The 20,844-nt window shown below is 50.8% G+C and overlaps 1 protein-coding gene across 2 annotated transcripts; it reads right to left on the reverse strand.

Moving 5' to 3' along the window:
- Nucleotides 1-8,038: 8,038 nt before the first annotated feature.
- On the reverse strand, nt 8,039-20,448 carry STC2 (stanniocalcin 2). 2 transcript variants are annotated; one of them, XM_059860119.1, is made up of 4 exons: nt 20,157-20,448; nt 17,856-17,998; nt 15,186-15,397; nt 8,039-11,738 (listed from the first exon to the last, which is right to left on the reverse strand). In XM_059860119.1, exons 1-4 carry the CDS (start codon nt 20,317-20,319, stop codon nt 11,351-11,353), a joined length of 906 nt encoding a protein of 301 aa, XP_059716102.1. In that variant the 5' UTR covers nt 20,320-20,448; the 3' UTR covers nt 8,039-11,350. The 2 variants fall into 2 exon arrangements, with proteins under 2 accessions (XP_059716102.1, XP_059716103.1); XM_059860120.1 differs by lacking the exon at nt 20,157-20,448 and adding an exon at nt 19,204-19,493.
- Nucleotides 20,449-20,844: the final 396 nt, after the last annotated feature.

The following is a 20,844-nucleotide window of genomic DNA, read 5'->3' on the forward strand; positions in this document are numbered from 1 at the left end:
CAGTTTGACTTTCCTTTAAAACGTTCTCATCATGTATAATTTGTGCAAATTTTCTCTGTAGTGCAAAGGATTTTGAGACATGATGGTATAATTTTGATTCTATTTCTGGTGCCATTTTAAATTCAAGTAGGCAAAATGAAAAAAACCCCCAAATTTAACAATTCTATGTGCATCTCCCCCAGGAGCCCCCACTGGCTGCCCGTGGATGACCCAGCAGGTATTTTCAGCCTGGCACTGGTTTTGTTGGCATTGATCTTGACTGGGGAGGATTTCTTATTTTCTGCTCTCACCCTCCTGACATTTATTCCTGGAGCTCTAAGAGTTGTTGTGAGGGGTTTGGACTTTTTCCTCCTGAGCCTAAAGGGTTCTGCTGGAGATGTTCTCCCAGTGCCCAGAGCTGCAGCCTGGCATGAGCAGAGCCAGGACACCCAGCACTGCTCTGGGTTAATTTTGTAAATTCAAGAGTCCTGCTCAGCCTGCAGGAAGCCACCAGCACCCAGGAGGTCCTGGGCCGTACCTGGAGCCCCAGGTGGATGTCTTGGAAAACAAACCACGTATCAGCTGGCTCCTGACACCTGTATTTTGGCAACAAAGCCTTTCTGTGCTCTGCTGGGCACTGCTGTTGTGCTACGTGGTTTGGGGCCAGTCACTTCTCACCTTTGCTCCTTTCATCCTTTGCTGTGGCTCTTCCCAGCGTCGCCTCCTGGGCCCAGGGACTCCTGTACCATGTATTTACCTGGTTTGAGGAGGTAATAATGGGTAATAATCATCAGGGCCACCTGCAGCAGGTCTGACAGGTCCAGCTGGCCGAGCACGGGCACAGCACGTTCCCTCCTGGGCTGTGCTGGGCACCGTGCAGGGCAGTGCCCACAGCTCCTTCCTGCTTGGACCTGGGGCTGCCCAAAGCCTGGGAGCTGGGTAGGACAAAGGAACCTGAGACTGGCTGCAGGAGTAGCAGGATGTGCTGGCACTGGACACAAAGCTGTGTGTGCTGGCTTTGCCTTCCTGCTGGACAGGCACAGCCCTTGGCTCTTGGGGGGATTTTGGCGACCAGAGCAGCCTCTCCTCTGCGCTGGGCTGGTGCACAGGCTGAGCCTCATTAGCAGCTCATTAATAATGTCTCCCGAGTAATTTCTTCACTCCCTGTGCCTTCCCCACAGTCCCTCCTTGCAGAGGATGGGTGTCCTCAGGGAAGGGTCGAGCCGAGTTTGCCTCTTGAAATACACCCACAGCGAGCAATTTGTCAGCTCCACTCCCTTGAAACCCCTGTAAGAGGGAATTGTGGAGCAGCCCAGAGTCCCCATTTGCCTTCTCATCTTTCCACATCTTCTCTGTTCCTCCCCTTTCTGTCTTGTCTGTTCCTTCACTTTCCTTTCCGCTTGTTCCTTGCCTCTCCCTTTCTCCTCATTTTTTCCTCTCTCCTTTCTACCCCCTTCTCTTCCTCTCTCTCTGTGCTGCTGGATATTCTGAGCAGTGACAGCAGCTGCTGGGAGCTGGAATCCAGGGAGATAACAGCACTGCCATGAGAATCAGCCTGCCCAGCCACAATTAGCCCTGCTGATATCTTTCACCTGGGCAGAGCTGCCTTATCATTGCTACTTCTTGGAAATGAAGGCTCACAGATACTGATCACAGACTCCAGCATTTCCCTCTGGTTTTTGTGCTGCTGGAATCCCTTTCTGGCTCCCCTCTGCCCAGGATTAGTTCTGCATCCCTCTGGTTCAGCTGTGCTGCTGTCAGATGGAAAGCAGGCACCAGAGCTTCCCAGGGCTGCTGGCTGGAACAGAGACCCCAGGAAAATCCACCTGGTGTGAGTGACACCACATCCAGGAACCCTGGCAGGTCCTGGAGTTCAAAGCCAGAAATAAAATAACACAGCAGTGCTCCAGGGCCTCTCTCTGCTGATTCCTTGCCCTGTCTTTGGGAGCTGCTGAAGGGCACGAGGCAGAGGCAGCTGGGATTGTTCCTGATCCAATCCCACCCTGCTCCTGCCTGATTCTGCAGCTCCTCACTAGGGATATGGACATCTTGGCAAATACTCCCACAGGGGTTTTTTCCCACCCTGGATGGGCTTTAGCATCTGTTTCTGAAGCCTGTAGACAGTGGGGTTTTCCTTCCTGTGTTTTGGTGGCAATTTCACCTGTGTGACAGAGAGAAACCAGAGCCAGCTCTGTGCTTTTGTGCTGCTGTTTTATGGGTCGTAAGATTGCAATCAGAATAATTTTTGGTTTATCCCAATGGCAGACTGGAGGCACCAGCCCTCCTGTGACACCAGTGTGGCCTTGCCAGTGCCACGGGAGGGTCCCTGGGTCTGGCCCTGCTGCTTTTCCTGCCGGAGGAGTGAACTGCGAGCGTGGGGGTGTTTGTCCTGGAGCGTGTTGGAGCAGGGGTTGTGCAAGCCTTACTACGGGTGCAGCTGCACCTGTGGCACTGCAGCAGCAGCCAGGGCCTCATGTGGGGCTGGGGCATCTCCTGGACTGGGCTGACCCTGCCTTTCATGTGTGTCCCTGCAGCGAGCCGTGCGTCAGCGCCGTGCTGCTGCTGCAGCTGCCGGGCACACGCCGTGCCTGCCCCAGAGCCACTGCCCTGCAGAGCCCTGCAAGGGCCCTCCTGTCCCTGCTGCTGTGGCTCCAAAGCCAGCCCTCAGTGGCAGCACCTGCTTTTGTCACCCCTGAAAGGGTTTGAAGTTCTCTCATTTTCTCGTCCTGTAGAGGATTGCTAAGATAGGAGAATACTTTTATTTTTTCATTTGAAGATAAGGATGGGTGTTGCACTGGGGGTTTTGCTTTTCCCATAAAGTCTGGGCTTCCCATTTCATCCTCTGCCCTCTCTGTCCTGCCTGTGCCTCGTGCTGGTAGAGAACATGATCCTCCTGTGAGCTGCCCACAACCCTTTGTCCCGACAGAAGAAAACATAGGTGAATCGCCAGAGGAATGTGAATCCAATAAATTGCAACATTTGGATGTTTATCTGACCTTCAGTGTTTACAAGGTTGGCTGGCAGTGGCACGAGAGAGGGTTTGACCAACTTGTTGGTCAATTGGGCTGAAATCTGCTCCTGTCTGGTCAGTCTGGCAGTGCCCTAAGAACAGCTTGTTCCAAGCAAGCTCCTAAATGAGTTTATGTGCTGAACTGGCATCATCCCATGTTCTCACTACTGTCTCTGCTCCTTTCTCACTCCACCCTTTCAGGTTTTTGATTTCTGTGGTATTGCTCAGAATAATTACTACATTTTCCCCCCAAAATGGTCTCATCTTGCTGCTGTTTTCCTTGGGGAGGTACAGCTGTCTTTTCTCCTTTAAAGAGAGAGGGCCTGACCTTTTTCCTGGGCTGTGCAAAAGCTGTGATATGTGACCAGCAGAAGGAAAGTGTAGGATGGCCAGAATTCAAGCAATAGGGTATATAATGTCATAAACCTCAGTAAACTTTATTGCAGATTTTTAAAAGCAGTATTTAAGACTTTGTCATACTTAAAGAGTTGTACAGTTCTGGATTGTGTGGAAAGGCACGATGGATTTCCTGCTTTTCCATGGATTGCAAATGGTCTGTGCTTAGGGAGGGCTGCCTACCCTGTGCCTCAGATCAGGCATTTCTGAACGTGGGAAGTTTGAGGACAGATTATTTTCAGCCTCATCTCTTTTCTGGCTTTGCCAAGACTGTCCCTGATTAGCCTGTGGAGTCAGGAAAGCTTCAGTGACCAGGAAAAAGCCTAATCCTAATGTCCTGCTATTATTATCAGTGGGTTGTTTTCGAGGTTTTGAGGAACCCAAGATTGGCCCTTTAATTATTACCCCAGACTCATTGCCCAGCCCTGGGCTGTTGGCTGTGGCCAGCTTTCCCCAGCCCATGTCCCACACAGAGCCACATCTCCTTTCCCAGGAATCTGCAGAGTCAGCTCTGCTGCCATGGGCTGCTGGGACTCTCAGGAGCCCTTTCTTGCTGCAGAGCATTTCCAGCCTCCCTGGGCACGCTCTGCCCCCTCCAAGCCATCCTGGCTGCTTTGAATCCCTCTTCCTGTAGAGGCTGAAACGCTTTTAATGAGCTTCTGCAGCCTCATCATCAGTTAGTGGCAGCTTTTGGGTCAGCCAGTGTAGGTGGGAGAAAACCACGTAATTCCTGCCATTGCTGTTGCAAAGCATCTTGTGCAGGCAGTCAATGCTGAGTGCCCTATTTCATTTTCTGCATGGGGAGGCAAAGGGCAATGTTTCCTTCTACCCATGGAATCTTTTTTTGGCCAGGGTTCTCTCCTGTGATACAAGGATCAGTAGCCCCAAGGTTGGGGCTTGCTGACAGCCAGGAGCTACTGCAACCATAAATAATAAAAATAATAATAATATTTTACAGAAGGCTTCAAGCATGTGCGCTGCATCCCTCTGCAAACTGATTTTGTAGTGACTTGGTTTCATGTCAGTTTAGCAAAATGCTGAATGTGCATAGTTCCTCTTCATTTTATCTTAAAATAGGACATCTAAATAAGGAGCTCTGTAGGCCTTTCCCAGTCTCTCCTGGCTGTCAGCTTTCACTGAGCTTCCCCACACCTCCCACTGCATTTTTCTCCAGGGTAGGAAGAGACTCTGCAATGTAAGTGGGATTATTCATGGGTGACAAATGTAGCCCGGTGTGACTGTGGGATATAGAAAAGCAGCTACAAACTGCAGAAGATTTGAGAAATGGGAGCGGGGTTTCTAGCAGGGATTTCGTGCCATAATGGCTCAGCTAGCAGAGGGCTGATCCTGTGCTGGGGTAAAATGCAGCCTGGTTTTAGCTTTTCCATGAGCTGCTGTTTCCAGTGGCACTGGGGAAGCTGGTGCTGCCTGTGCCACGGGGACACTCTGCTCCTGCCCCGTGTCAGCCACGCCAGCCCTGGTTTCAGCCCTGCTGAGGTTCCTCTTGCAGAACCACGCCAGGCCTGGTGGCTGTGGAGTCACCAGAGCCACTGAGGTGCACGGCAGCATATCCAGCACTGCCCCTGGGGCACTTCCTTCCAGCAGAATTCCTTAAAAAAGCCTCCATCTACACGGAGCAGACTCTCCAAAGAAAGGCTTCTTACTTGAAAAGAATTTCTAAACCAACTCCAAGCCACGTTTTTATAGGGGAGGATGGTATTTGCAGAAAAGGTTAAGGCTGTAACAGGCAGTATTCTTGGAGATGGGAATTCTCAGCCCCTGCAGCTTCCCATAATTTGACATGTCTCTAGCCCTCGAGTCCCCATTTCACATTCCCAACCAAGAACGACTCCAGGTTATCATTTCAAAGTGCAATGCTCCACTGGCTGGGAGGTTCTTCCCCTATAGAAAACACACAGCAACAAAAAAGGTGAGGATTCCATTAATTAGAAGGTTCTGCTTCGCCCCAGCCCCGTGGCAGGACCTGGGGGTGCTGGTGCTGCAGGAAGGACCTGGGAAAGGCTTTGGGGGGCACCAGGGGAACTCCTGCCTCTGGGGGGGTCCAGCTGCACCCCCTGGCATCCCGTCTCCAAAATTCCCTGCTGGCTGCTCTCAGGGCAGCTGCCCACCGTGGCTCAGGCTCTGCTCAAGGCTGGAGATGTGCTGAACTCGTCCCTGGGGGAACAGGCAGGAAAATTTGTGCCTCGAGCAGGTGTGAGAGAAGCCTTTCCTGCGAGAGTCTCCGAGGGGAGCGTGGAAACACGAACAGAACTAGCAGTGAAAACTGAGTGGGATTTGTGTTTCTGGTGAGATGTCAGGAAATAGCTGTAAAAATGCTCTGCTGAGAGGCTTCCCAGCAAGCTTTTAACTATTCCCTCACCTGGGAAGATGGCTGGGATGGATTCCTCAGGCGTGACGCAGCACGGAGCTGCTCTGGAGCTGCCTGGGCTCTCCTGGCATCTCCAGGCAAAGGAGGAGAGGGAAGGGCAGTACCTGGGAACCTGGGAAGAGCAGGCAGGAGCGCTGGCAGCAGCTCTGACTCAGCTCACCGTGTGGGCTGACATATGTAAATTGCCATATACATTTGTAAATGTTTTGGTATGCCTGAGCAAGCCAATAGCTGGAATTAATTTTGTTCTTTTGGGAGGCAAGACAGGGGAGCCCGTAAAGAGGATAAGTCCAAATGGATCACAAGTAGGAATGCTGGGGGGGGGGGGGGGGGGGTTTGTTCAGCTGGCTGTGGATGTGCATTTGCAGTTTGAATTTTCTGGATTTGGTTTTCCTCACCTCACTTGTAAAGGGACTCGGAACAAATTGAACTAAGATCACTCCAGCCTCGAAGCAGACTTGTAGCTGGTATTAAACATATTTTAGTGGGTTGTGCAATGCAGAATCCTTGCTCTGCAGTCTGTTTTAGTGTTTCTTTTTCTCCCCGCGCTTCTGCACTTTTTCATGTCAGCACTCTGTTACTGACTGTGCTATTTTGTGAGACGTGATGCCCTAAGGGGAGCTGGGGGTCGTTTCTCCATCACTAACGTTTGCCACTTTGGGGAGCAGGATGCAGCCTCACCATTTATCATGTTAGGAGATGAAAAATAACTTTTTTTGGTCAAAATTGCAGGGAGGATGGTAGAGGCAGAATGCAGCTACCTCAGCTGCATCGCAGCCATGGTGAGGAGCAGCTCCTGCAAAAAAAAAAAAAAAAAAAAAGAAAGAAAAAAAAGAGAAAAAAATAAAAAAAATGCCCTGGGGAGGTGAATGGCAGTGAGGGGTCCAGCACAAGCTATTCCTTGGCTGCAGGTTGGTCTGAGCTCACATCCCACCAAGCTCTGTGACAGCTCTGCTGGCAGGGTGCACTCTCCCGTTGGTGTTTGACAGTCCATGACAGGATTATAAAGAGCTGCTGCACCTACAGGCAAAGAAATGCTACAGGTCCTACATTGCTGCAAATCACATTTAGGCTTGTGAAGCCCATCTCATCCAAAGGCTTCAACTGGATTAGCTATTTTTAAACCCCACAGAAGGAGTGTTAAAAATGTGCTTTTTCATGCAAGCAGCCTTAAAAAAAAAAAAAAAAAAAATCCGTGCTTTATGTTCTGAGGTGCTTTCTCATAATTTCCCCATCCCTTTGCTGCCTACACCCCGACACGGTATGAAAATGACTTTGGAGACAACACAAAGGGCTGTTTCTGCAGCTTGCTTTTTGTAAACCTTAGGATTTTGCTTTTCTCCTTTGCTGAAACTCCAGTAAGCATCCAAGATTTCGATATCTGATTTAAGAGAGAATTACAGCTCCTGTGATATCCCTGTTCAGAGCCACTGGCTGGCGCTTACTGATAGGTTATTAATAGCTGCCAGTGGGGAGTGAAAATAGATGTCCTGTGGTTTTAGGGTAAACTCTTGAAGGGGTAACTGGCTGTGTGACATGACCTGAGTCTCTCATAGGTGCAGGACAAATCTTATCAGCTCTTGCAGCTTGCAGAAAGGTTTGCTGCTGTATTTGTTAATGGGTCTGGCTGGAATCCAGCTCTTGGGGCTTTGGGGGCTGCCAACACCTTGGCCACAGGCAGGTGCTGTGGTCAGCCACAGATGCCCTCCCTGGCTCCTCTGGGATGCCCTCGGGGATGCCGGGCTGTGCCTGAAGCCAGCCTGGCTGAGCTCGGCGTGCCAGCTCCCGAGGGCTTTGGGAACCTGGGATCACCAGGGCAGTGAGGAGAAACCCCCAGGAGCTGCACCCCTGCTCCTGCCCCAGCCTCCACCTGCTGCTCCAAAGCCACGGGGTGGCTGCAGTGACCCCCCAGTCCATGGGGAAACCTCCTGAAGGGGCTTCGTCCCAGCTGGAGAGCTGCAGGAGCTTCTGCTCCCTGTTTCTCACCCTGGAGTTGATTCTGCATCTCCCTCCCTGCCTCAAACCAAGCTCCCAGATCAGCAGTGAGGTCTCCCTCTCCTGGGGAATGGCACACGGGGCCTGTACCCTGCTCGGGGGGGTTGGCTGTGTCCCCATGTCCCTCTGCCACTGCCTGGCTGGGGGGGGATGAGCAGCCAAGCCACCTCAGCCCTCCTTGGCTGCAGCTGCTGGCTCAGCTTCAGAGGGCTTTTCCTACCCCTTATCTCACAGCAGCTGAAGCTCCAGCTACACAAAAGCCAGCCACAGACTTATTCAAAACATTTATTAGTGTTTAAGGAAAATAATAGTGTGTGAAAGGTACAGAGCTTTGTCTAAAGCCATATGCATTTTCTTTATTTACAAGCTCATTTGGCTGCAAACTCTACACGAGATAAAACTAGTATGTTTTTCTCCCAGAGATTTGGAATTAAGGACAGTTTGTCTTTTATTTATTCATTTCATTTTATTTTTCTCCTTTTAGTTCAGCACTGTAAGTTAGGACAGCATTTTCCAGGGTTTACTGCTATCTTTTTTCCTGTAGGCGTTTTGCTTCTCTCGCAGTATTTTCATTCCAGAACAAGGCTCATTCCAGATGCAAAGCATAAAGGAAACATTCATACCTTGGCTTTTAAGCTAAACCTCCTTCATGAACAGCAAGTTCATAAGGAATGTTAATTAAAGCATCATACAGTATCTAAATGGACTTCTTTTTTTTTCTCCTTTTTTTTTTTTATAAAGAATTAAGGCTATGTAGATGTCACAATAAAATAATCTCAGGTAAAACACACCCTATCTGTTAGATATGAAAGAAAGGTTTAACAATAAATAAATGATTTATGCTGTCAATAACATTATGGAACTGTATAAAACTATATTTACGCAGCTTTAAACATAAAAAAACCATACTAGTGGCATGAATATATACAACACAGGTCATGACATACGTTTAAATTATCATAGCCAGCAGTGTTCTTTTTTTTTTTTTAAATGGGGACACTATAATAAATAGAAATGTTAAATATTTACAATAATAGCATATGTGGAATCAGTAGATGAACACATAAAATCTTCACACACAGAGGAAAAAAAAAATGATACCTTATACAAAAATCCCTCCCACCCACAGCTTGTCCACCCCCCCCTCCCCAATTTTCATTGACTAAACAAGGGGAATACACAATTTTCCCCACAGAACCAATGAATACAAATAAAACTGTATGCATGCTGAGGTGATATGTTGACTGAGACATTCAAAGATGTAGATCTCTGTTTGGTTCCCATTGATAAATCAAGACCTCTAATGACAGAGGGATCTTATTTTAGTTCAATGCAAGAACATTGGTAGCAAGTCGTTGTTTCTGGTTTGTGTTAGCTTTTTTTTAAAATTTTTTTTAAAATTTTTTTTTATTTTTTTGTGCTAAAATGCTTGGATTGTCTTTTTGGTTTGAGCTTGTTCTTCGTGGTGGTTCTGTGCCACCAAGGGGGAGAGGACACTTGCAGGAAACCCACGGAGGCACGTGCCAGAAACCTTCTTAGGGCACCACCAGCAGGATTTTGGAGCAGAGGAGGTGGCCAAGAGAGTCAGGCCCAAACCAGGGTGCTCTGTGGGGCAGGATGGGTGCCCCAGGGGTGGCTGAGCTGTCACCAGCTCCACGGGGCAGGTGCCACACTCACTGCACCATCACCGTGGTCTCTGCTGCTACAGCACCTGGCCTGATCCCAGCTCTTCCCACTGAAACCAAATGAAAATTTCATCACAGAACTTTGCTAAAATCGGGCAGGATCGAGGCCAGGTCTCTAAGCAAAGACCTGGTGATCACAGAGACACCTTTTCAACTCAACTGTCCCCTCTTGCCTCCCACGTGGTCGCTATTTAAAGCAGTGCCTCCAAGTTCTGCGGGTGGATCCCTGCATTAAACCCTGAATGCAGCTATTAGGAGCCGTGCTCACTTAGCAGGAACTGAAATCTGAGTTGGAAATTGTAGCCAAATTCCAACACCCTCCTCTCCTGTTTATGCAGCTCCTTCCCACCATGCAGCAAGACGTACGTTAGTTCATGGGTACGTTCTGTCTCTGCTGAACTGCCTTCCTGCCCCCACAGCTTTCCTCCCAAACTTTCCAAATGAGAAGGCTCCACTCCCCAGTGTGATTCCCACTTTCTAAGAAAACCTCCCTTTTTCCTCTAGAGGAAGCTGAGTGCTCACCCTCCTGTCCCTGTGGGTGCTGCAGCCTCCACTTCCAGTACAATATCTGGGAATATAGGATTGCAGAGCTGCAACCTGAGAGTAACAATTGCATAGGGGGTAGGAGAGATATGGCCAGACACCTCATTCACACTTGAAACTGCTTAAGGACAATAAGCTCTTGACACTCTTCACCTTTTCTAACTCCTTCTGTGGAGACTGGTTGTCGTTACCTGCACGAGAATTACAAAACCCAAGTCAATCCCCTCTCCTTGTCTTTGGCATTTGGATAAACCAAGCTATAGGCAGGTCAGAGTGGGGCTCCACATCCCAGCAAACCACACCACACTGCTAAGGAGAGGCAGGCTTCTGATGGGCCTTCAATGCAGCCCTGATAAGAACTAAATATATGGGGATTTAGAGGGTCCTTTGCTGTCTTGAGCCCACACCTGCCCCTTTAGGCTTGGGCTGGAAGGGTGGAAGACCTTGTATCACTGAGGGGGCAGATGGAAGCAGAGAATATGCACAGGGTTTTCAGAGGTCCATGAGAATGCTTTTGGGGGTCCTCCACCCTGTGCAAGTCTTAACAGTCACGTTGCCTTGTCTGGAAGCTGATTACTTGCCTTTGAAGCGACTGGGTATGGTTCTGTGATCAGCAAGTGTCAAGTTATGCAGCTGTTAAAAACTAACAGGGGGCACTTCAAACCAGGCAGCGTCGCCCAGGTGGGAACAATGGCTCAGAGAAAGTGGTGAAGCTTTCAGAGAAAGTGGTGGAGCTCCAGACCACACTGTTCCTGTGCCAGAGACGGGGCAGCTCCTTCATTAGAGAGCTTCACACAGAGAGCCCTGAGCTCTGGCGTTCCCAGCCACAGGCAGAAACCAAATCCCCCTGGAATTCAGCCATCTGCTGTAAGGCTGTGCCCTGAACCTTTGGAGGTGCTAAGCCACAAGCAGCCACATGCAGCCTGGCAGAGCCCGCTTGGAACCTTCTCCCCTGCCAAGGAGACCAAAGGGAAAAAAAAAACCAAAAACCCAAATGAAAAAAAAACCCAAAAACAACAACAACAAAAACCCCAAAACCAAACCCAACCCAACAAGATCCTAAATTTCAGATGATGTCCGTTTCATAAAAAAAAAAAAAAAAAAAAAAAAAGGGGGAAAGAATTTAGCTGGAGACATTTTGCCACCCGAGCGCCGAGTTTGCTGGATCGATAACCCATTGCCACTGCTCTCCCTTTGCTACTATATACACACTGATGCCGAGGTCCATAGATATCTTGCAATGCCCTGTGCTTGACCTTTGAATGGGAAATGCTTTGGAATGTCCATAGACAGGAGGATGGAACTCAAGGGAGGAGGTTTCGGGGAGGGGGAAGGGGGAGCCGGCGCCTCTTTTCACCTCCGGACGTCGGAGAAGTCGGACAGTTCGTCTGCCCGGTCCAGGATCCCGTGGGCCCCTTTGGGACCGTGGCCCCCAGCTTTGACCCGGGCGTTGGAGTGGCCCTTGGTACCTCTCTCTCCCTTGGCTGCTCGTGGGCTCTCCCTGTGCTCGGGGTCAGCGTGGGCCACCATGTCCCCACGGCCAGCACCGGCCCTGCTGCCTTCCCCCACCTTCCTCTCGGCTCCCAGGACGGCGTCCCCGTGCGTGGCCGAGGTGCAGAAGCTCAGGATGGAGCAGAGGCTTCCCCAGTTCTGTTCACACTGGGCCTGGACGCTCCTCGTTATTGCCTTTTTCACCTCCTCGCCGCAGGTGAGCAGGATGTTCACTAGGTCAACGTAAGGCCTGGAGGGAAAGGGAGCAGTGAGAGAAAAGTTAAAATCCACCCCAGGGAATCAGTGAAGAATCTGCCTCACCCTCCCTGGGCACAGCAAATCCAGTGGTGTGAGTCCCTGGCACTCCCTGACTCAGCAGCAATTCTGCCCACGTTAATTATGGAAAATCCCATATTCTAATCAGGCATTTTGCTGCAGGAAATGCACAGTGGCATCCTGTCAAAGCCTCTCTGGATTGATCTTGCTTGCTCTCCCCGCTGGAGATACTCTGGGAGAACTGGAATGTTCACCAGAGAACAGACGAGGTCTTGCTTGGCAAGTGGAAGAACTGTCTCACTTTCTGCCTCCATGTCTTTCCATACCCTCCCATCTTTGTCACTCAGGACACCAGGCAAAGGACACTGGCTCCTGCCCAGAGCCATCAGCGTCACCGAGCGGGCTCTGCCTCTGGCTGAATGGCAGGTACAGAGCACTCACCAGCGCCCAGCCTGCAAGAGGGAGGCATTTTCTCACTCAGCTAGAGAGTCTCTGGCTTTCCTCACCATCTCTGGAGCACTGGGTGTTGATCTCCATCACAGGCAAGATCCTATCTGGACCCAGGATCTGCCTGAACAGAGCTCAGACAAATGGAATCCACTTTGGTGGCACTTTTTTCTTCCCACACCGAGTTTTATTTCTTCATTTCCTTACAGAGCTTTCAGTATCCACCTTTCCCCAGCTGAGCAAGGCCTCAAAACATGTCCTGGCTGAATCCCCTTTGTGCTTCTTACCCACCCCTGAGTGTCCCCAAGGCACCAGCAGCTCGAGCACAGGCACTTGGGCTTCTCAGCCACAGGTCACCGAGTGCAGCAATTTTAAAATACTTGTGGTCACAAGTTTTGTGGGTCAATATTGATGTTGTCTATTGACACAACTGCTCAGCTGCTTGCAGGCCCAGAAGAACGTGCTTAAAAATCTTCCATGGCAGGAACCAGCCACGGCACAAGGGGAAAGCTGCCCAGGGTCAGCAGTCGTGGCTCTGTGGGGTGGGTGGTGGGGCTGCACCTCCTGAGCACCCCATCCACCAGCTCTGGTGCCTGTGGACAAGTCTAAATCTCTTCTCATTAACTTAAGACAGAAGAGATGAGGAAAACCAACAGATTGTGATCAGTGTCTAACTCTACCAGCCACTTAAACTCATTTTGAATCGCTAATCTCGGAGAGCCACCTATTCCCCCATCTCAAAATATTTCCCATGGCTGGATTGTTCCTACTGCTAGGGAAAAAAAAAAAAGTTACTTGGAATGCAGCAGGGACCAATCTGCCAAGACCTGTCACCACTTCCACCATAGCAAATCAGCCTGACCCCCACAGCTGACTCAGGAGGAGGCTTCGCTGCCCGACCGCGTTCCGAACACTCATCGGGAGAGAACAGTCAGAGCAAAACAGAGAACAAGCCTGAGAGCTGCCACTTGCTTCTCTGCTCTTAGGTTTTTGTTTTAAATGTAAAGTAGGAGATAAGAGACAGCTGAGCACGTTACATACAAAGTGATCCAGCAAAAGGACATAAACCTCCCTCCCTCCCAAGAACTCAGTTCTTGAAATTGGGCATAACCTCTGCAGAAATCTTGGTAAGAAAAAAGGTCGCTGGTATGACTAAAAAGTGGCTCAGCTGCCAAATATTTCAGGTATTCAGAGCCTGCCAGAGCCCTGCGGATTAATACTGGCCCATTTCTCCTTGCCTGTTTTACTTTCTGCATTTCAGCCGGCCTGACCAGAGTACCTGAACTGAGCACAACGCTGCAAGTCAGCAGACGCGATTTTATTTCCAGCTCTGCCACACTTGCCTATTGATCTCGAACAAGTTCCTTAGTTCAAGAGCTTCAGAGATGGCCTCTAAATTTAGGGGAGGGGAGGAGGCTGGCTGGTTCTATTTGGGGAGTCCCGCATAGGAGAGCCGAGCTCCCACTCCGGGAGATGCTGGAGTGTAGGAAGCGCTAAATGAGATCATGCAAATTATAGGTGTTCAGCTGAATGACCCTCTCTTCTCCAACCAACAACCCCCCAGCACAGCTCCCCAGAAATAAGCAGCTGCCTCTGAGCATTCCTGCTTGAGCCTGTTCATAAAATAAGGATAGCTCACTCCTCCTCGGACAGGCTTTTGGCTCGCACGGTTCTTTTCATCCCCAAATGATGGGGGGGTTAATTGGTGCCAAGTACCCAATTTACAGCTGCTGACACAGCCCAGGCAGTGCCCAGAGAGGTGCTGCTGGGCAGGATGGAGCCCTGCTGCCCTTCTCCCTCAGCCAGCAGGATGCTGCCCATGGCCCTGGGCACAGCAGCTCTGCCCCCAGCCATGCCTTTGATCCCAGCCTCAGGAATGTCCAGGGAAAGGGCCTTGCTTTCAGGCCACCATGTCCAGCTTGAACAAACCACAGCACAGGATTTATGGGAGCAAACTGGCACTGAAGCATCTCTTTGCAGCTGCAGCTGAAATATTAGTGGGGGGTGGTTTTCAGCACTAAGGGAATCAGAGCTCCCTTGGGCAATGAGGAACATAAAATGCAAGGCTAAAATTCCCAAAGAAGTGATTCTGCAAAAAATTGTGTCTCTCATGACTGCTGGGATTTGAGTTTCTGTGCTAATATCAAGGCACAGAGGTGTGGTAGGAAGATGCTCTAAGGTTAAGCCTGATGCCAGGCTGTGGCTCAGCCTTGTTTCAGGAGTGAGATGTTCACCTGCAAGAAAAACAGGCTCTGATTTTTGCATTTGTGCAAAAGAGTCAGTACAAACAGCTTGTGCTTGGTTTGTTGCTGTCATGTAGCAGCTTTGATCAATTCCAAGTAGGATTTGTGCCTGCCATTCCTTGGAGGACAGCTGTGCTCCCAGTCAGAGGAATGAAGTCCTCAAAAACCTGACTTGTGCCTTCAGTTTGGACACCCCCATGTTTTATTAAAAAGCATCTGAGATTAATAAAGAATAAGATGAATGGGAGATTACCTGGGGGACTGCAGCTCTTTCAGGGACAATTAACTACAAGACATTTCAAAGTATGTATTTAAAGAAGAAATTATCATCTTGCTGACAACTTTGCATAAACCCTCTTCCCCCTTCTCCAGTTGTCACCTCTAACAGGATACTGAGGTCAAAATGATGCCTTTGAGCTCAGAAAACAAAAAAAGCATTGTGGGATGCCTCTGGAAATGGCAGACACCCATGGTGTACTTGCCAGAGCACCAAGAGGACTGGGACATCCAGCTCCAACTCCTTTCACCTCCTTCCACAGCCACATCTCACCCCTGGTACACAAACCTCAAGGGGCCCTGCAAAGAGAGCTTTACCTCGGTGGTGTGCATGGGAAAACAAGAGGTGCTTAAGGCCAGAAGGAGGTGAAACAGCTCTTGGGCAGATGCACAGCCCACTGGCACTCCTGGAAGGAGCTCCCACGCTCTGACTGCACCAGCACGGAGGCACTTACTCATGCTGCAGCAGGTCTTTGAAGTGAATCATCTCCACAATGACCTGGACGTTCTCCTTGGCAGCAGAGCAGAGGTCATGCTTCAGGTAGCACTCCCGCTGTAACTGGAACACCATCTCTTTAATGGCAGGGCACTTACGGCTGATGCAGCTGAATTTATGCCTCAAGGCATGAGCCTTACACTTCAGAGCGTCTTTAATGAAGGATTTTCCCTGAGAAGGAAAGAAATGGAGTAGGTCTGTATTTCTGTCCATTAAGCACAGCAGCTGATTTATGCCCAGCCAGCTGCTTCTCTGCAGGACAATGTCAAGGGTTATTACAGTGCTAAGGATATCACTTCATGGCTTTCCCTTCTTCTCTGTTTCTCTGCCCTTAAAGACCCTGCCAAGTTACCCAGCTTTGCTATCCCAGTGGATCTGAAACCCCCAGGGCTTCCTCACTGCTACTCTGAGCTTTCCTCTGCCCCAACAGCTGAATGCCCAACGAGGGAAAGAGCAAAAGTAAGCACCTTGAAGTAATTCAGTGCTGGAGTTACTTGGATTAATTTGCTTCCAGGGTGGCAGAACAACAGGTTCACACAGAGGAGAGGGCCTCCTGCCATGGCTGAGCTCCTCAGGACCACAAGCAGATACCATTCAGTAACTGCAGGGGTTTTTTTAAATTTTAAAATGAGTTTACAAACTCAGACACACGTCTGCATGATCTGTATGCACCTGCCCTATTCCCCAGACATCAGTATTTTCTTCCTCAGAGAGGGACTCAAATCAGCACTAATAATAATAATAATGATCATCATCATATTAATCCTACAGTGTCTTCACACCTGTTGCAAGGAATTCTAAGTGAGATTAAGAAAATCACACCAAGGAGCTAAAAAATAAGGTGGAGGAAAGCTGCTTTAGCAGCATCTCTTTAACCACTGTGACTCCTTCACTCAGTTGCTTGGTGGGCATCAAACCTCTCCCTTCCTTTCCTCTTTTCCTGGACCCTGCAGCTACAGCTCTGCTCAGACTCCCTGTGCCTTGCTGAGAACAGGCCCATGGAAGGCAATTCCTCCACCTCCTCATCAGCCTCAGGTTCTTTTATGCAGGTGCTCCATGAGGACCAAAGCCTTGCTCCCCTTTATCCCAAGAGTGCACTGCCCCAGCTCCACTGACACTAAAAAAGATTCACCCAGACCTGCAAGCAGATGTTGTCGCCAAATTGTTTCAAGCCAGAAATGTTTCTTGCTCATCTAAGAGCTGCTTCACCCCTTTCTGTTTCCCATACCAAAGGCACTCCCTTGCCCTTCCCTTTAGGAACAAACACAGGACAGCAGGCAAATAGGGGTGAAAAAGAGAATTCTTATATAAACCCAAACTGACATCAATTCTCAGGTTTCAGAGCAGAGAACAGAAAATGGCCAGTGTTAGTCTTGTCATTTAATGCAGCTTGAGTTAACTGGGGATGATACAGAGAGGAGCTGTGAAAAGCCAAGTCATAGCAGAGGCTAAAGTCACCTTCATGTTAAATAAAGCTCCAGGGGTTTAAATCTCCTGCTCTGCACTGGGGACAGCCTAGATGTGAGACAGGCTGTGTTTGATGAGCAGCATCTGGGGATCTGGCATCAATGGCTGCTCTCAGCCTCCACAGGCACCATTCCCTGCCTTCCCAACTTTCCTTCCCTACTCCTTTGGTCAGCTCTGCCCACTGTCCAGAAATATTGTGCAAAAATAAACGAGTGTTTTCTGGAAGCCACTTGGAAATTAAGCTGAAGGTTTCCAGATACCCACAAAAGCAGCAATTCCCATTTTAATGAGTAGCCAGGCCCTTCGTACATCCTTGAGCGTTGGAACCTAAAGCTCCAACACTCCAAAAAAGTGCTCCCTACTGGGTGGTCCCACCACCCCTCATGGGACAGGCTGGATCCTGAGGACAGCTCTACTTTGTGCCACACTTTTAGCAGTGCCATGTAGCTGGTGCTTTTAGTCAAGTTATTCTGGAAGCTGCCTGGTCAGGCCAAATGCCGCTGGCCTGTCGGAATGTTCCCTTCCCTCCACTCTGAAATGGGAGAGGAGGGTTTACAAGACATAATAACAGGATGGCTCAATGATGCATAAATGGTCTGGGGAGAAAATGAAGGAGACAAACTTAATGCCACATACCATGGAAGTAACGTATTTTAACGTCAGCGCTCGAACCCAAGGCTTGCTTGGGTACAGCAGCTTTAGGAGGTTGCCTGGGCTGGTTGTGGGCCAGTCTTGAGGGCCAACTTGAGTAACTGCCCGTTGGGAAATACTGAGATAATTCTAAATGAATTGAGAGCCCAAGTTGCACCTCATAGTCAGCTTTGGACAAAGATGGTATAGAGGCTTAAGCCACCCAGGTTTCTTGAAGCCATGTTTGGCTCCATGAAGGGTTCTGCTGGAGTTATGCTGGGTACAGGAGGTGGAAGGGATCCAGGCAGCTGCAGCTACAGCCAGCCTGTCTCCTAGGACAGGTTGCTGCTTTATTACTGTCCTGAAGTCCTGATTCTGGACCTTTCAACCAAAAAATTCCTAGTGATTAGTGAATCGCGGCAAGTTGACCGGCTCTGGGAATTTTTTTGTGCAAAGATGTGTTAAGGAGCTGCAGTACCTGCCAAGTGTGTGTTAGAAGCAAGCAGACAGGTAGGACATCTCCCCGTGTTACCTGGGCATCGAATTTTCCAGCGTTGTGCAGGAATGTCATGCAGATCTCGTGTAAGCCTCGGATCTCGCAAGAATTGTTCTCAAAGCATTCAAACACTCCACATCCCACATCGCCAGCATTTACCAGGCAGTGCTGGATTTCAGCTAAAACGAGTATTGGTTAGAGTTAATCTGGAGAACTCTTCACAGGAACTGGTGGTGGGTAGAGAGACAACAGTTGTTTTGCTACCAACATCAGTTTGAGAGAAAAATGCGTGACAATGGTTAATCGTGCCCGTTTTTCGCAGGAATTAGGCCAAAACTTGGGTGTATTACGCTATGAAAGTGATATCCAAGAAGTAAATGCCAAATCCACTATGCTTACGTCAAGCAATTTCACTTGAGAACTGTCTCATGCTCTTGAATTCCTCAGGAGCAATGGACAGGCATGATTTTTTTGCTCTCTGGCTTGTGCGAAGCCCCCCCAGCAAACTTAAGTGCCAAAATGAGAAGCCCAGGACCCAGCCAGTCAAAATTTTTCATTTTTGGTACTTTGAGCAAGATTCTGGTCATTTAGCACAAGGTGTTTTACAGACCACTGGGTTTTCCCTGTCAGGATGTCTCTCAAGTTAATGGCAAAACTCCCACTGATAGGTAAAGTCCTTTGCACCAGGAGTTGTATAAAAATGCAACTGTGTGCTCATCTATGCAGAAATCAATAGAAAAGATTTCTATTTCTATGTGTAATACATAAAATAGATGTAGTGGAGCTAGCAGTTAAATATGTGTTTAATCTGCCCTTTCAGGTGTTATGTAATACTGAAAAAAATGCTGTCTAATACTCACTTTCAAAAAAAAAAAACAAAAAACAACAAAGCCAAAACTAAACCACCCCCACCAACCCAAAAATCTAATTCCCAACATGACAGCTTCTGGTCCTTTAAAAAAAAATTGATGTAGTAGTACTGCCAGAGGGAAGGTGGTTGCTCAAAAAGCCTGGGGATAAAGTTAAACAGGGGCAGCTTTTAGACCAGAACTGAGGATGCTAAGAATTCCCGTACTCTGTGCCCTGTGGTACCTTTAATTAAAGTTCGCCCTTGGGAGCCAGCCTAATCCCCCTGGAACCGCAGCGTGTTTCAGCCATCCCCAGCCTCCCCCTCTGCCATGCGGTCCATTTGCAAGTCTTTACAGCAACTTTCGGTCTAATTTCCACCCGCTGCAAGGCAGAGCGAGGAGCCGCGGATGGAAACGCGGAGCCTGCCGGAGTTCTCACGACCCCCCCGGCACCAGCCCAAACCCGAATCACTGCCGCCGCACTTTGTCTTTTTTTCTCCCCCCACCTTTTTTTTTTTTTTTTTTTCCCCTTCTACCTGCCCTGAAGTGCATCTGGGGGTGGCACAGGGGTGGGATCCAGGGGTTGTCTGAGGCACAGAGGGAAAGCTGCGCATACCCAGCCGCACCGGGCTGGGGGGGAAGGGGCACTGGAGCCCTTTGTGGAGCGCTGCGGAGCGCGGAGCCGGGCGCGCTCGGGGCCGGGAGCGCGGCTCTGGTGCTTGTGTTGGCATCCGGATGCAAACCCTTTGCCGGATCACATGTCCTGGCTCCAGCGTGCTGAGAACTGCACAGTGCCGTGATTCACATGTGGCAGTCCCTAATGGGCATCCGTGCATTCCTGCTCGTGTGTGTTTAAACACGTCTCGCAGCACGGAGAGTGTTAAAAAAAAAAAAAAAAAGAAAAAAAAATGGGGGGGGAAAGGGGGGGGGGCGGGATGAAGGAGGGGGGGAAGGGAAGCGTCTGGATCCCGCGCTCTCTCTTTGCTCGGCTGGGAAGCGATCCAGCCAAGTGCACGCCCCAACTCTCTCTTCCTAGGCAGATAATGCCCGGGGGAGGGAGCGCGGGGGGCGGGAGAGGAGGAGAGAAACCCCCGGCCCGTTGCATCATTGCCCGGCTCACTCTGGCGGAGGCAGAGCCCCGGTCATCCCCGGACCCTTCCCGGCTGCCCCCGGCCCTCCACCCGCTTCCCAACGCCGCGCCGAGAAACTTTCTCCTCGCCGGGCTCGCAGCATCTCCGCGGGGCTCCGGCCGCGCTGCGAGCCGGGCGCGGGGCCGCGGCTGGGCACGGGCAACACGTGCTTGGCAGAGCCGGGCTTTAAAGGTAATTAGGAGCGAGCTCCGATTTCCTGCGATGATTTACGCCTGACAGTCGGACAGCGAAATAAAACGCCTGTCATAACTCGACGCGGCTGCAGCAGCAGAAGCAGCAGCAGCAGCAGCGAGGGGAGGGGGACACGCAGAGGCCAGCCCGGTGCCCCCCCGCCGTACCTGTGTTCTGCAGGGACAGGCGCCCCTTCTGCTGCGGGGTCCTGTCCTGCGGCCCCTCCGGCGGGTGCGTGGCCTCAGTGCCCGCGGCCGCCCGGGCGCTGGCCAGCAGCAGGGCCAGCAGCAGCGCCGGGGCCACCAGCTTTCCGCCGAGCTCCGCGCACATGGTCGCGCCTTCCCCCCGCCGCCGCCGCCGCGTCCTCCCCCGCGGGGTGCCGCACCCGGGCCCAGCGCGCTGCTCGCCGCGGCCCCGCGAACCGCATGTGCCCGGCGCGGCGGCGAGCGCGGAGTGGCGGCGGCGGCGCCGGAGGGAGCCTCAAATATCCCCGCCGAGCCCCGGTGTCACTCGCATGAGGGAGCCGAGCAGGTGTCGCTCCGCGCCGCGGCCAATGGCAGCCGCCGCCCCGCTCCGCCCGCCCGCCGGGGGCCGGCCCTGCCCCGCCGGCAGGTTGCAGCCGCCCGCCCCCCGCCCCACCCGCGCCGCGCCGGGGGATGGGGGTGCGGGGGGCAGCGGCACCCGCCGGGGCGGGAGGAGGGATAGCAGGAAAAAATAAATAATATATTAAAAAAAAAAAAGAAAAAAAAAAGGTGAAAAAGCGGGATTTTGACACGCCTGGGAGGGAGGCGGCAGCCAGCGGCCGGTTCCCCCACGCCCTCCGTGGGCAACTTCGGGGCGCTCCAGCCGCCCTGG

The sequence above is a fragment of the Haemorhous mexicanus genome, chromosome 15 (assembly GCF_027477595.1).
Source record: "Haemorhous mexicanus isolate bHaeMex1 chromosome 15, bHaeMex1.pri, whole genome shotgun sequence".
Lineage (NCBI taxonomy): Eukaryota > Metazoa > Chordata > Aves > Passeriformes > Fringillidae > Haemorhous > Haemorhous mexicanus.